The 14,230-nt window shown below is 44.8% G+C and overlaps 1 protein-coding gene across 1 annotated transcript in view; it reads left to right on the forward strand.

The window, feature by feature from the left end:
- Positions 1-14,230, forward strand: part of LOC138681636 (saccharopine dehydrogenase-like oxidoreductase) — a 214,710-nt gene that overhangs the window by 52,499 nt on the left and 147,981 nt on the right. Inside the window, exon 4 of the mRNA XM_069769311.1 lies at positions 5,346-5,475. Coding sequence (XP_069625412.1) covers positions 5,346-5,475 — 130 coding nt within the window. The remainder of the gene's footprint in view (positions 1-5,345; positions 5,476-14,230) is intronic.

The raw sequence follows: 14,230 nt of genomic DNA on the forward strand, positions 1-14,230 counted from the left end.
AGCTCTGCTCCTTGATCGGCGGTGGCACACACACGAGGCTTCGCCATTTTCTGGGGTTTGAGCTCCTGCATTGAGCTCGTCATCCTGCAGCCGTAGTCGGAGGGGGCGGATGCTGCTTTTGGCGCTGCTTTCGCGGTTTCCTCCCATGGCACGCCCTCCTTCTCCTGCGCTCCTCGTGGCGCGGCAATGGCACCAGTTTTGGCGGCAATCTTGGCGGCAATCAGCGATACACAGTCTTTGCAATAAATCACAGTTCAAGCACAATTCCAACACAGTTCCAAGGCACAGATGACCCAATTCTTCAGGCTTAAGAACAATCCTGTTCACGACGCCAAGTTGGAGCGCCCCCAGATGCAGGGCCGCGGGTTACTCGGTACCGGTCCTCTCTGTCTCAGTTCTGGGGTTGTCACGGTGGCTGGAGCCGGTCCGTGACCTTGCTAAGGGGCGTCCAATAAAAGGGATGATGAAAGTCAGCTAAGGTTTCGTGTGGTATTCGGTCAGGGCGACCGACGCTGCTTGGGCTCCACTGGGGTGATGTGATGGCAGCTAGATGGTATCCCTTCCCACAGGTGAAGTATATCTCCAGGGCTTCCTGGTAATGTAGATGGTGATGGTGTGAGGTACAGACAATAACGAGGACACAGGGTTGCAGTCTCTTTACCTCTTTACTGGTGACTTCAGGATCCTCAATCCAGAGCACAGTCAACAGGGCTGTCTGAGACCGGCCGGTCCGAAGGCACATCCAGAGTTCCCTTTGCAGGTGGAAATCGTTGCCTACCACTAGCGCATGTGTGTTGTAGTGCTTCCCTGCTGAGCATTCGGGATAGTCCTCACAACTTCTGTTCTCGTTCTTTCTAGTTCTTTCTCGTTCTTTCTAGTTCTTTCTATTCTCCGTCCAAGTTTGTTATGGCTAGGACGTACCCGTTTGACGGGTAGGCTCGGAGCTCTTCCGGGACCCTAGAGACGCCCCTCTCCACGGTTGCCCCCTATGTCTGCTTAGGTGATGTAGGGTAGACAGCCAACCTATAATTAACTGTCCTGCGGTATTTAAAGTAAGGCATAAAGTCAGTTACTTCCTCGGTGTTCCGTGCACCGGCTACGCGCCTCAGTAGGATGTTGCTGTTCTCGGGGCACGACTCCTACTGGCTCTCCTTTATGCTTGATCTCGTTTCTCACTGGCGACAATATCCTTCGCTTCGTGTTCTTTCTAAGGATACCGCCGCAAGGTAGTGCAGGTGCGGTTCCGTTTCGTTCTGTTCTTGTCGCTAAGTCTCTGCCAGGTTCCCACACCTGACAGGGACTCCCCTGAAGTCTCCCCCGCAACGCCCCCTGCCACGGGATGGGCAAAACCCAGTCAGCTTCTGATCTAACTTCCTATCCAACCCCTAGTTTTACCAGTGTGAGGAGTGGCCTAATAAATAAAACATTTTGCTCCCCCTAGTGGCCGGAGTGTGAAGTGTAATGTGTGCTGGTGATACCTGGTCATGTGAACTCCTTTAGTGCCATCAGACGTACCATCACTCCCCTTAGTGGCAGAGCGACATTACTGCAACGAACAGGTCTCTGGGGCGCTGCACTTGCATCCAGCTTGGAACTGGTATTTCAACCTGTCCTGTCTCAGTAAATTTAAACAGTCCGACCTAAATTCTTTGCATACAGAACAATTGTTAATTTTATTAATTGTTAATTTTATTATCGGCAGTACATCGGACATAGTGCTGCCATTAACGATATTAATGTTTTGCTCATTAACTAGGTAATTAGTCATATTTACACATTTGCTTGTTCCTGATATCACCTTGTCTAAATGAGCCTTAAAGGGAACCTGTCAGTCTATTTATGTTGGCCAAACCACTGGTAGCATAAATTAGAGCCTGGTTTCACAATCACAGCCTGATATGCTTTACTCTGAAACGCTTCAGTGCTTAGTTTGAGGAGCCGACTGGAGTCCGTAGGAGAGCCCAGATGAGCCCACTGTGTGATTCTCCCCATGCCGCTCCAGATGATAAAGCTCTCACTATGTACAAACATGGGGGAGACCTGTCAATCACCGGTCGAGGACCATAGTGGACACCTTATGTCTTGACTTACGCTTCAATCAGATGGTCAAACTGTGTTTTCTCTGAAACCCAAAAGCGTTTCAGATTAAGATGTACCAGGATGAAATTGTGCAGTCAGGTTCCGATTCATGCAGCACGCAATTTGGCCAGCATAGATTGAGTGACAGGTTCTCTTTAAAGCGAACTTGGCATGTCCCCCATGCCATCCCAATCCTCTAGCATTTGCTGCCTGAACAGCCCTCTACAGCGTTTAACACCTAGACCCATGTTTAGAAAAGGCTTTATAAACTGTGCGTTTTCTATGCTAATTAGTCCTTTGACTAGTAGTTGTGGCTTTAGTTTCCCCAGACTAGTCGCCCCGCACAGCATGTCATCACGCCGCTGTGGACACTGCCATTGTGGCATCATTGCCAGCTTCCTGTAGAGCACGCTCATGCACGTGGCTTTTTTCACACACATCTTTGCTCCTTTGAAGCTTGGTGTAACCTTTCTGGGTTCAGAGGCATACTGCGCATGTCCAGAAGTGAGGAAGGCAGTTTAGAAAGACTTTAAAAAAAAAAAAATTAAACATGAATCTAGGTGTTAAAACGCTGTAAAGGGCAGGTTAAGCAGGGTAAGTAGTCTAATGCTGGTGGATTGGAGGGTATGGGGACCTGTCAGGTTCCCTTTATGTAATACCATCTGTCAGCATTCAAAGCAAACGTTTCAATTATTGTGTGTGTGTGTGTGTGTGTGTATGTATATATATATATATATATATATGTATATATATATATATATATATACATATATATATATATATATATATATAAATTGTCTAAGGGGTACTTCCGTCTGTCTGTCCGCAACTTCCGTCACGGCAATCCCGCGTCTCTGATTGGTATCACCAGCTGCCTGTCATGGCTGCTGCGACCAATCAGCGACGGGCACAGTCCAATTAGTCCCTCCCTACTCCCCTGCAGTCAGTGCTCGACTCCCGCATACTCCCCTCCACTCACCACTCACACAGGGTTAATGCCAGCGGTAACGGGCCGCGGGTACCGCACTCCGTAACCGCTGCTATTAACCCTGTGTGACCAAGTTTTTACTATTGATGCTGCCTATGCATCAATAGTAAAAAGATCTAATGTTAAAAAAAAAAAAACCTGCTATGCTCACCTTCCGTAGTCCGACGATGCGCTCGCGCCTGCCGCCAGCTTCCGTTCCCAGAGATCCTTTGCGAATTACCCAGAAGACTTAGGGGTCTCGCGAGACTGCTAAGGGTACCGTCACACAGTGGCACTTTGGTCGCTAGGACGGCACGATCCGTGACGTTCCAGCGATATAATTACGATCTCGGTGTGTCTGACACGCTACTGCGATCAGGGACCCCGCTGAGAATCGTACGTCGTAGCAGATCGTTTGAAACTTTATTTCGTCGCTGGATCTCCCGCTGACATCGCTGAATCGGCGTGTGTGACGCCGATTCAGCGATGTCTTCACTGGTAACCAGGGTAAACATCGGGTTACTAAGCGCAGGGCCGCGCTTAGTAACCCGATATTTACCCTGGTTACCAGTGTAAATGTAAAAAAAACAAACAAACACTACATACATTCCGGTGTCTGTCCCTCGCCTTCAGCTTCCCGCACTGACTGGTGAGCCCCGGCCAGCCGTAAAGTACAGCGGTGACGTCACCGCTGTGCTTTCCGGCTGGCGCTCACTGTCAGCGCAGAGAAGCACAGCGCCGGGGAACAGACACGGAATGTAAGTATGTAGTGTTTTTTTTACGTTTACGCTGGTAACCAGGGTAAACATCGGGTTACTAAGCGCGGCCCTGCGCTCAGTAACCCGATGTTTACCCTGGTTACCAGGGGACTTCGGGATCATTGGCCGCTGGAGAGCTGTCTGTGTGACAGCTCTCCAGCGACCAAACAGCGACGCTGCAGCGATCGACATCGTTGTCAGTATCGCTGCAGCGTCGCTTAGTGTGACGGTACCCTAAGTCATCTGAGTAATTTCGCAATGCATCCTGGGAACAGAAGATGGTGGCAGCCGCGCGCATAGGGACAGCTTCGCTGGATCCCGGCAGGTGAGTATATAACTTTTATTTTAATTACCTTTTTTTAAAACGGATATGTGCCCACACTGCTATATACTACGTGGGCAGTGTTATATAGCGCGTGGGCTGCGTTATATACAGCGTGGCTGCTATATACTACGTGGCCAGTGTTATATACTACGTGGGCAGTGTTATATACCGTGTGGGTTGCGTCATATACTATGTGGGCAGTGTTATATACCGTGTGGACAGTGTTATATACCGCGTGGGCTGCGTTATATACCGCGTGGCTGCTATATACTATGTGGCCAGTGTTAGATACTATGTGGGCTGTGTTATGTGCTGCGTAGCCTGTGCTATATATTACATGGCCACTGTTATATACTGCATGACCTGTGTTATATACTACGTTGTCTGTGTTATATACTGCGTGGCTGCTATATACTGCGAGGGCTGTGTTATATACTATTTGGGCTGTGTTATATACTATTTGGGCTGTGTTATATACTGAAAACCTGAAAACCCTCTCTTCAGGAAAGCCTACAGCCAACAATAACCGAGCCGCCACCTCACCACTGCCAGAGCCGCCGCCTCACCTCTGCCTTCTTTCTCTTCCCCACTATCCCATAGAATGTAAGTCTGCAAGGACAGAGTCCTCTCCCCTCTGTACCAGTCCGTCACTGTAAACCTGTTTACTGTAAACGATATCTATAACCCTGTATGTAACCCCTTTCTCATGTACAGCACCATGGAATTAATGGTGCTATATAAACAAATAATAATAATTATAATATACTGCATGGCCTGTATTAACGCATCGGTATTCTACAATATGTATGTATGTATATAGCAGCCACATAGTATATAGCACAGGCCACGTAGTATTTGTCTGCTATATACTACATGGCTCCTATATACTACGTGGCCTGTGCTATATACTATGTGGCTGCTATATACATACATACATACATACTCTAGAATACCCGATGCGATAGAATCGGGCCACCATCTAGTGTATGTATATATATATATATATATATATATATATATATATATATATATATATATATATATAAAAATATGGGTATAAATCACAACTGAATGCAGTGCATGTGTATATAGATCACATACTGCTTGCCATTGTATCCATGTGGCCCTATTGTCTTGATATTTACTATCTTTTTGGCATTTTCGTCCTATTGTGATATTCCTTTGTAGTAATTATATTGTATGGTTTTCTTCCCAGTTTCTTGAATCAATGCACATGAAGTATGACAGGCAGGCTGCAGACAGAGGGGTATATGTTGTGGGCAGCTGTGGCGTTGACGCCATTCCTGCTGATCTAGGGGTCCTATTTACAAGGAACAGCATACAAGGTAAGGGCGGATACAAATCACCGTAAAATAAATAAAACTGTCCGATATCTGTCCAGAAAAGTGGGACAGGTGTCATGCGATTTTTATCACCTAGCACTCGAATGATATCCGATTTACATGTAAATGTCATCCGAGTGCAATGCGATTTTTAACATTAGCTTTTACATAGAGTAATCCTGTCATTTACTCATAGTTTTCAAAGGAACTATTCTTTAAAAAAAAAAATATATATATATATATACCCGTATTTTCCGGCGTATAAGACGACCCCCCAACTTTTCCAGTTAAAATGTAAAATCTTCTTAAAAGTCGGGGGTCTTCTTATATGCCATGTGTCGTCTTATAGGGTCGGTGACTAATGTGGCTTTTGGGGGGGGGAGTGGTCCCCAGCACAGAGACCCCACGCTGCTACAATGAGGTAATAGGGGGATACTCCACTCACACTTTCCGTTGAGACGTCCCCTCTTCGTCATCGGGACCACTCCCCCCCACCCACCATATACACATTGGTCTGCACCCGACGTACAAGACGACACCTGGCGTATAAGACGACCCCCGACTTTTAAGAAGATTTTCAGGGGTTAAAATGTAGTCTTATACGCCAGAAAATACCGTATATATATATATATATATATATATATATATATATATTTCATTCTGCCTCCCAAAAATCGGAATGGAAAGCGAACAAAAAGTTATGTGCCAGGCGTCAGGCGAAATATGGAATAATTATCGTTTTCAAAATATGGTGATAAAAAAACAATTTTTTGCAAAAAAAAAAACAACTTTTAGTTCGTGACAACAGCAAAACCTAAAAACCCGATGTAAATCTGATATTGCACCAAACCGAAGAATAAAGTCGTCTAATCACTTATACCACATGAGGAATGGCTTATAAAATAAATAAAACCAATTCTTCTTTGATTTGGTTATTCTGCCCCCCAAAGATCGCAGTAAGGCACTGCTCACATGCAAATATGCAGTTGGTCACAGTTTTGTGCACTCCTGACTTGACGGAAACCGCTGAAGAGAGGCCAAACTGAGTCCAGAGTAACCCTGCTGCTTCATTATAGTGTGTGGCTCCCTCGGGGGTTTCATCTGAATCACGTCACTTAGAGATTTAGATGGTGCTCAGCAAAGAGTGCTAAATAAATGTGATCCCAAACATTATGTAACATGCTCCTAACAAAAGCTTCAAATCAGTCCACAAAAGTCCCCACTCAGGCCTGTCATCTGTCAATGAAAATATAGGGGCTTCCACGTTACTGGTAGCAAAAAGGCTGTTGAGAAATGCTATGGCTCCTCACCCTCCCAAAAGAAAACCAGTGAATTCTGCGCTTCCTAATGCCCCCCTCCCGTCTGAGCCCCAGTGTGCCTAAACCACATTTAGCGACCACATGTTTGGCATTTCTGTAGCGATGAGAGCCCGCCTAATTTACAGGTGCGTATCTCCAGAATCACAAGCTGGGCACTACCGCATACTGGCCATTATAATTTGCTTGTGACAATGGCAATTTTCACTCAGCAACATCCACTTCTGCTTGTTTTTGGAACACACCCATAGAATAAAAACCGTCACTATACCTGTAGATAAATTCCCAAAGGGGTAAAATTACCAAAGTGCGGCCACTTGATGGCAGATTCTGCTCTTCTAGCACTTAGAGGCTCTGTATATGGAGTCCGCAAACTATTCTAGCAAAATCTGCGCTCCGGGAGGCAAATGGCTCTCCGTCAATCCAGTCTCTCACCATATTGCTAAGCAGTACTGTGCAGCTATATATGGGGTATTTCTGCATTCAGCAGAAATTGTGGGACAAATCTTGGTGCCATTTTTACCCATTTTCACTTTGGAAAATGTGAAATCTTGGGCTAAAACTAAATTTTGATGGTAAAAATGTAGATTTTTTTTCTTCCCTGCCCAATGGTATAAAATTGGTTCAAAGAAAATGCGCAAAGATTGAGCTTGATTTAAGTTGGTATACATGCAGCACATAAACGCATGTTCACATTGGCCATAAAGCATATAAAACCTACAAAAAACAAAATGAGCAAAAACCCTGCTGTAACTAAATGTATCAAAAATAGCATAAAAGCCATCCCACTGTCAACAAGGTGACCCTGATTGGGACTGTGCTGCATGTATACCAACTTAAACTAAGCTTAGTCTTTGTGTTTTTTCTTTGCATGTTTGCATTCTGTACATGTCGGGGTGTGGCCTCCTTCTCCTGAGCTGAAAATTCCTCAGACTGGTGTCCATAGATCGGGACCTGGTCCTTTTGTCTGCCCTTATTCACACACTGAGGTCAACTCTGACACATGGTAAGGTTTTTAATATCAGACAGCATAGGAATGTCCCGATTAGGGTCACCTTCTTGACAGTGAATTGGCTTTTATGCTATTTTTGATCAATAATAGAATTACTAAGAACCCTGAGTTATTCGAATGCACGTTTGCTTTTTTCTCATTTAGTTACAGCAGGGTTTTTGCTCATTTTGTTTTTTTAAGGTTTTATAAAATACCTGTACAGTAAGCTACACATGCACTGTATTAATTATGTCACTGACCTCTTTATACAGTGGGGCAAAAAAGTATTTAGTCAGTCAGCAATAGTGCAAGTTCCACCACTTAAAAAGATGAGAGGCGTCTGTAATTTACATCATAGGTAGACCTCAACTATGGGAGACAAACTGAGAAAAAAAAATCCAGAAAATCACATTGTCTGTTTTTTTAACAATTTATTTGCATAATATGGTGGAAAATAAGTATTTGGTCAGAAACAAAATTTCATCTCAATACTTTGTAATATATCCTTTGTTGGCAATGACAGAGGTCAAACGTTTTCTGTAAGTCTTCACAAGGTTGCCACACACTGTTGTTGGTATGTTGGCCCATTCCTCCATGCAGATCTCCTCTAGAACAGTGATGTTTTTGGCTTTTCGCTTGGCAACACGGACTTTCAACTCCCTCCAAAGGTTTTCTATAGGGTTGAGATCTGGAGACTGGCTAGGCCACTCCAGGACCTTGAAATGCTTCTTACGAAGCCACTCCTTCGTTGCCCTGGCGGTGTGCTTTGGATCATTGTCATGTTGAAAGACCCAGCCACGTTTCATCTTCAATGCCCTTGCTGATGGAAGGAGGTTTGCACTCAAAATCTCACGATACATGGCCCCATTCATTCTTTCATGTACCCGGATCAGTCGTCCTGGCCCCTTTGCAGAGAAACAGCCCCAAAGCATGATGTTTCCATCACCATGCTTTACAGTAGGTATGGTGTTTGATGGATGCAACTCAGTATTCTTTTTCCTCCAAACACGACAAGTTGTGTTTCTACCAAACAGTTCCAGTTTGGTTTCATCAGACCATAGGAAATTCTCCCAAAACTCCTCTGGATCATCCAAATGCCCTCTAGCAAACTTCAGACGGGCCCGGACATGTACTGGCTTAAGCAGTGGGACACGTCTGGCACTGCATGATCTGAGTCCATGGTGGCGTAGTGTGTTACTTATGGTAGGCCTTGTTACATTGGTCCCAGCTCTCTGCAGTTCATTCACTAGGTCCCCCCGCGTGGTTCTGGGATTTTTGCTCACCGTTCTTGTGATCATTCTGACCCCACGGGGTGGGATTTTGCGTGGAGCCCCAGATCGAGGGAGATTATCAGTGGTCTTGTATGTCTTCCATTTTCTAATTATTGCTCCCACTGTTGATTTCTTCACTCCAAGCTGGTTGGCTATTGCAGATTCAGTCTTCCCAGCCTGGTTCAGGGCTACAATTTTGTTTCTGGTGTCCTTTGACAGCTCTTTGGTCTTCACCATAATGGAGTTTGGAGCCAGACTGTTTGAGGGTGTGCACAGGTGTCTTTTTATACTGATAACAAGTTTAAACAGGTGCCATTACTACAGGTAATGAGTGGAGGAAAGAGGAGACTCTTAAAGAAGAAGTTACAGGTCTGTGAGAGCCAGAAATCTTGATTGTTTGTTTCTGACCAAATACTTATTTTCCACCATAATATGCAAATAAATTGTTAAAAAAACAGACAATGTGATTTTCTGGATTTTTTTTTCTCAGTTTGTCTCTCATAGTTGAGGTCTACCTATGATGTAAATTACAGACGCCTCTCATCTTTTTAAGTGGTGGAACTTGCACTATTGCTGACTGACTAAATACTTTTTTGCCCCACTGTATCTGTTCTATGTGTGTATTTCTATTCTATCCTCTTCTGTCCGGTCACTGTGATTTTACTGTACGCGGCAGTTGAAATTTCAGGTTTTCACGGACAAGCGTATGTAAAAATCGGACGGCACTTGCATGGTCTGAGTGCCGTGCTGTTTTTTTTTTTTCAAATTTAATAAAATAACATTTTATTGATTATAATTGTTTGCCTTAGAATGATGAATTATCTCTAATAAAGGTCTCATTTCTAGCATGATATTAAAGGTAATTGATATGATTTAGACACTTGAGGACCTTGTTCAGGATGCAGTAGGGAATTTATGTTGGTTTGATTAGCGATACATTCTGTTTATAACTGGCACACAAATGCAGGGCAGCACACCAGGGCTGAGAAATCCTGCTCCTATTTCCTTCATTTAACCATGGCAGGGGATAGCCTCTCTTGGAATGTAGGAGGTCGGGGATAGCCTCTCTTGGAATGTAGGAGGTCTTAATAACCAAATAAAAAGGATTTTCACCATTTCAATAAATTTAAAACCATCAATGTGAGGTTAGTGTTTCTCACTAAATTAGAATATCATCAAAAGTTTTTTTTAACTCAAATAGATTTTTATTAACCCCTTCCCGACCTTTGACGCCACGTAGGCGTCATGAAAGTCGGTGCCATTCCGACCCATGACGCCTATGCGGCGTCATGGAAAGATCGCGTCCCTGCAGATCGGGTGAAAGGGTTAACTCCCATTTCACCCGATCTGCAGGGACAGGGGGAGTGGTAGTTTAGCCCAGGGGGGGTGGCTTCACCCCCTCGTGGCTACGATCGCTCTGATTGGCTGTTGAAAGTGAAACTGTCAATCAGAGCGATTTGTAATATTTCATTATAACGGGTGAAATATTACAATCCAGCCATGGCCGATGCTGAAATATCATCGGCCATGGCTGGAAATACTAGTTTTTTTCCACTAATGTTAGAATAGGGTTAGGGTTATGGTTAGGGGTAGGGTTAGGGGTAGGGTTAGGGGTAGGGTTAGGGTTAGGGTTAGGGCTAGGGGTAGGGTTAGGGTTAGGGCTAGGGGTAGGGGTAGGGGTAGGGTTAGGGTTAGGGTTTCGGTATGTGCACACGTATTCTGGTCCTCTGCGGATTTTTCCGCTGCGGATTTGATAAATCCGCAGTGCTAAACCGCTGCGGATTTATGGCGGATTTACCGCGGTTTTTCTGCGCATTTCACTGCGGTTTTACAACTGCGATTTTCTATTTGAGCAGTTGTAAAACCGCTGCGGAATCCGCACAAAGAAGTGACATGCTGCGGAATGTAAACCGCTGCGTTTCCGTGCAGTTTTTCCGCAGCATGGGCACAGCGATTTTTGTTTCCCGTAGGTTTACATTGAACTGTAAACTCATGGGAAACTGCTGCGGATCCGCAGCGTTTTCCGCAGCGTGTGCACATACCTTTAGAATTAGGCTATGTGCACACGGTGCGGATTTGGCTGCGGATTCGCAGCAGTGTTCCATCAGGTTTACAGTACCATGTAAACATATGGAAACCAAATCCGCTGTGCCCATGGTGCAGAAAATACCACGCGGAAACGCTGCGTTGTATTTTCCGCAGCATGTCAATTCTTTGTGCGGATTCCGCAGCATTTTACACCTGTTCCTCAATAGGAATCCGCAGGTGAAATCCGCACAAAAAACACTGGAAATCCGCGGAAAATCCGCAGGTAAAACGCAGTGCCTTTTACCCGCGGATTTTTCAAAAATGGTGCGAAAATATCTCACACGAATCCGCAACGTGGGCACATAGCCTTAGGGTTAGGGTTGGAATTAGGGTTGTGGTTATGGTTAGGGGTGTGTTGGGGTTAGGGTTGTGGTTAGGGGTGTGTTGCGGTTAGGGTTGTGTTTAGGGTTATGGCTACAGTTGGGATTAGGGTTAGGGGTGTGTTGGGGTTAGTGTTGGAGGTAGAATTGAGGGGTTACCACTGTTTAGGCACATCAGGGGTCTCCAAACGCAACATGGCGCCACCATTGATTCCAGCCAATCTCGTATTCAAAAAGTCAAATGGTGCTCCCTCACTTCCGAGCCCTGACGTGTGCCCAAACAGTGGTTTACCCCCACATATGGGGTACCAGCATACTCAGGTCAAACTGCGCAACAATTACTGGGGTCCAATTTCTCCTGTTACCCTTGTGAATCAAAAAAAATGCTTGCTAAAACATAATTTTTGAGGAAAGAAAAATGATTTTTTATTTTCACGGCTCTGCGTTGTAAACGTCTGTGAAGCACTTGGGGGTTCAAAGTGCTCACCACATATCTAGATAAGTTCCTTGGGGGGTCTAATTTCTAAAATGGGGTCACTTGTGGGGGTTTCTACTGTTTAGGCACACCAGGGGCTCTGCAAACGCAACGTGACACCCGCAGACCATTCCATCAAAGTCTGCATTTCAAAAGTCACTACTTCCCTTCTGAGCCCCGACGTGTGCCCAAACAGTGGTTTACCCCCACTCATGGGGTATCAGCGTACTCAGGAGAAACTGGACAACAACTTTTGGGGTCCAATTTCTCCTGTAACCCTTGGGAAAATAAAAAATTCTGGGCTAAATAATTATTTTTGAGGAAAGAAAACGTATTTATTATTTTCACGGCTCTGCATTATAAACTTCTATGAAGCACTTGGGGGTTCAAAGTGCTCACCACACATCTAGATAAGTTCCTTTCGGGGTCTAGTTTCCAAAATGGGGTCACTTGTGGGGGGTTTCTACTGTTTAGGCACATCAGGGGCTCTGCAAACGCAACGTGACGCCCGCAGAGCATTCCATCAAAGTCTGCATTTCAAAACGTCACTACTTCAATTCCAAGCCCCGGCATGTGCCCAAACAGTAGTTTACCCCCACATATGGGGTATCACCATACTCAGAAGAAACTGGACAACAAATATTGGGGTCAAATTTCTCCTGTTACCCTTGGGAAAATTAAAAAATTCTGGGCTAAATAATTATTTTTGAGGAAAGAAAACGTATTTATTATTTTCACGGCTCTGCATTATAAACTTCTATGAAGCGCTTGGGGGTTCAAAGTGCTCACCACACATCTAGATAAGTTCCTTTCGGGGTCTAGTTTCCAAAATGCGGTCACTTGTGGGGGGTTTCTACTGTTAAGCCACATCAGGGGCTCTGCAAACGCAACGTGACGCCCACAGAGCATTCCATCAAAGTCTGCATTTCAAAACGTCACTACTTCACTTCCGAGCCTCGGCTTGTGCCCAAACAGTGGTTTACCCCCACATATGGGGTATCAGCGTACTCAGGAGAAACTGGACAACAACTTTTGGGGTCCAGTTTCTTCTGTAACCCTTGGGAAAATAAAAAATTCTGGGCTAAATAATTATTTTTGAGGAAAGAAAACGTATTTATTATTTTCACGGCTCTGCATTATAAACTTCTATGAAGCACTTGGGGGTTCAAAGTGCTCACCACACATCTAGATAAGTTCCTTTGGGGGTCTAGTTTCCAAAATGGGGTCACTTGTGGGGGGTTTCTACTGTTAAGCCACATCAGGGGCTCTGCAAACGCAACGTGACGCCCACAGAGCATTCCATCAAAGTCTGCATTTCAAAACGTCACTACTTCACTTCCGAGCCCCGGCATGTGCCCAAACAGTGATTTACCCCCACATATGGGGTATCAGCGTACTCAGGAGAAACTGGACAACAACTTTTGGGGTCAAATTTCTCCTGTTACCCTTGGGAAAATAAAAAATTGCAGGCTAAAAGATCATTTTTGAGAAAATATTTTTTTTTTTTTTTCATGGCTCTGCGTTATAAACTTCTGTGAAGCACTTGGGGGTTCAAAGTCCTCACCACACATCTAGATTAGTTCCTTTGGGGGTCTAGTTTCCAAAATGGTGTCATTTCTGGGGGATCTCCAATGTTTAGGCACACAGGGGCTCTCCAAACGTGACATGGTGTCCGCTAATGATTGGAGCTAATTTTCCATTTAAAAAGCCAAATGGCGTGCCATCCCTTCCGAGCCCTGCCGTGCGCCCAAACAGTGGTTTACCCCCACATATTGGGTATCTGCGTACTCAGGACAAACAGGACAACAATATTTGGGGTCCAATTTCTCCTATTATCCTTGGCAAAATAGGAAATTCCAGGCTAAAAAATCATTTTTGAGGAAAGAAAAATTATTTTTTATTTTCATGGCTCTGCGTTATAAACTTCTGTGATGCACCTGGGGGTTTAAAGTGCTCAATATGCATCTAGATAAGTTCCTTGGGGGGTCTAGTTTCCAAAATGGGGTCACTTGTGGGGGAGCTCCAATGTTTAGGCACACAGGGGCTCTCCAAACGCGACATGGTGTCCGCTAACAATTGGAGCTAATTTTCCATTCAAAAAGTCAAATGGCGCGCCTTCCCTTCCGAGCCCTGCCGAGTGCCCAAACAGTGGTTTACCCCCACATATGAGGTATCGACGTACTCGGGAGAAATTGCCCAACAAATTTTATGATCCATTTTACCCTACTGCCCATGTGAAAATGAAAAAATTGAGGCGAAAAGAATTTTTTTGTGAAAAAAAAGTACTTTTTCATTTT

Source organism: Ranitomeya imitator, chromosome 5 (genome assembly GCF_032444005.1).
Source record: "Ranitomeya imitator isolate aRanImi1 chromosome 5, aRanImi1.pri, whole genome shotgun sequence".
Lineage (NCBI taxonomy): Eukaryota > Metazoa > Chordata > Amphibia > Anura > Dendrobatidae > Ranitomeya > Ranitomeya imitator.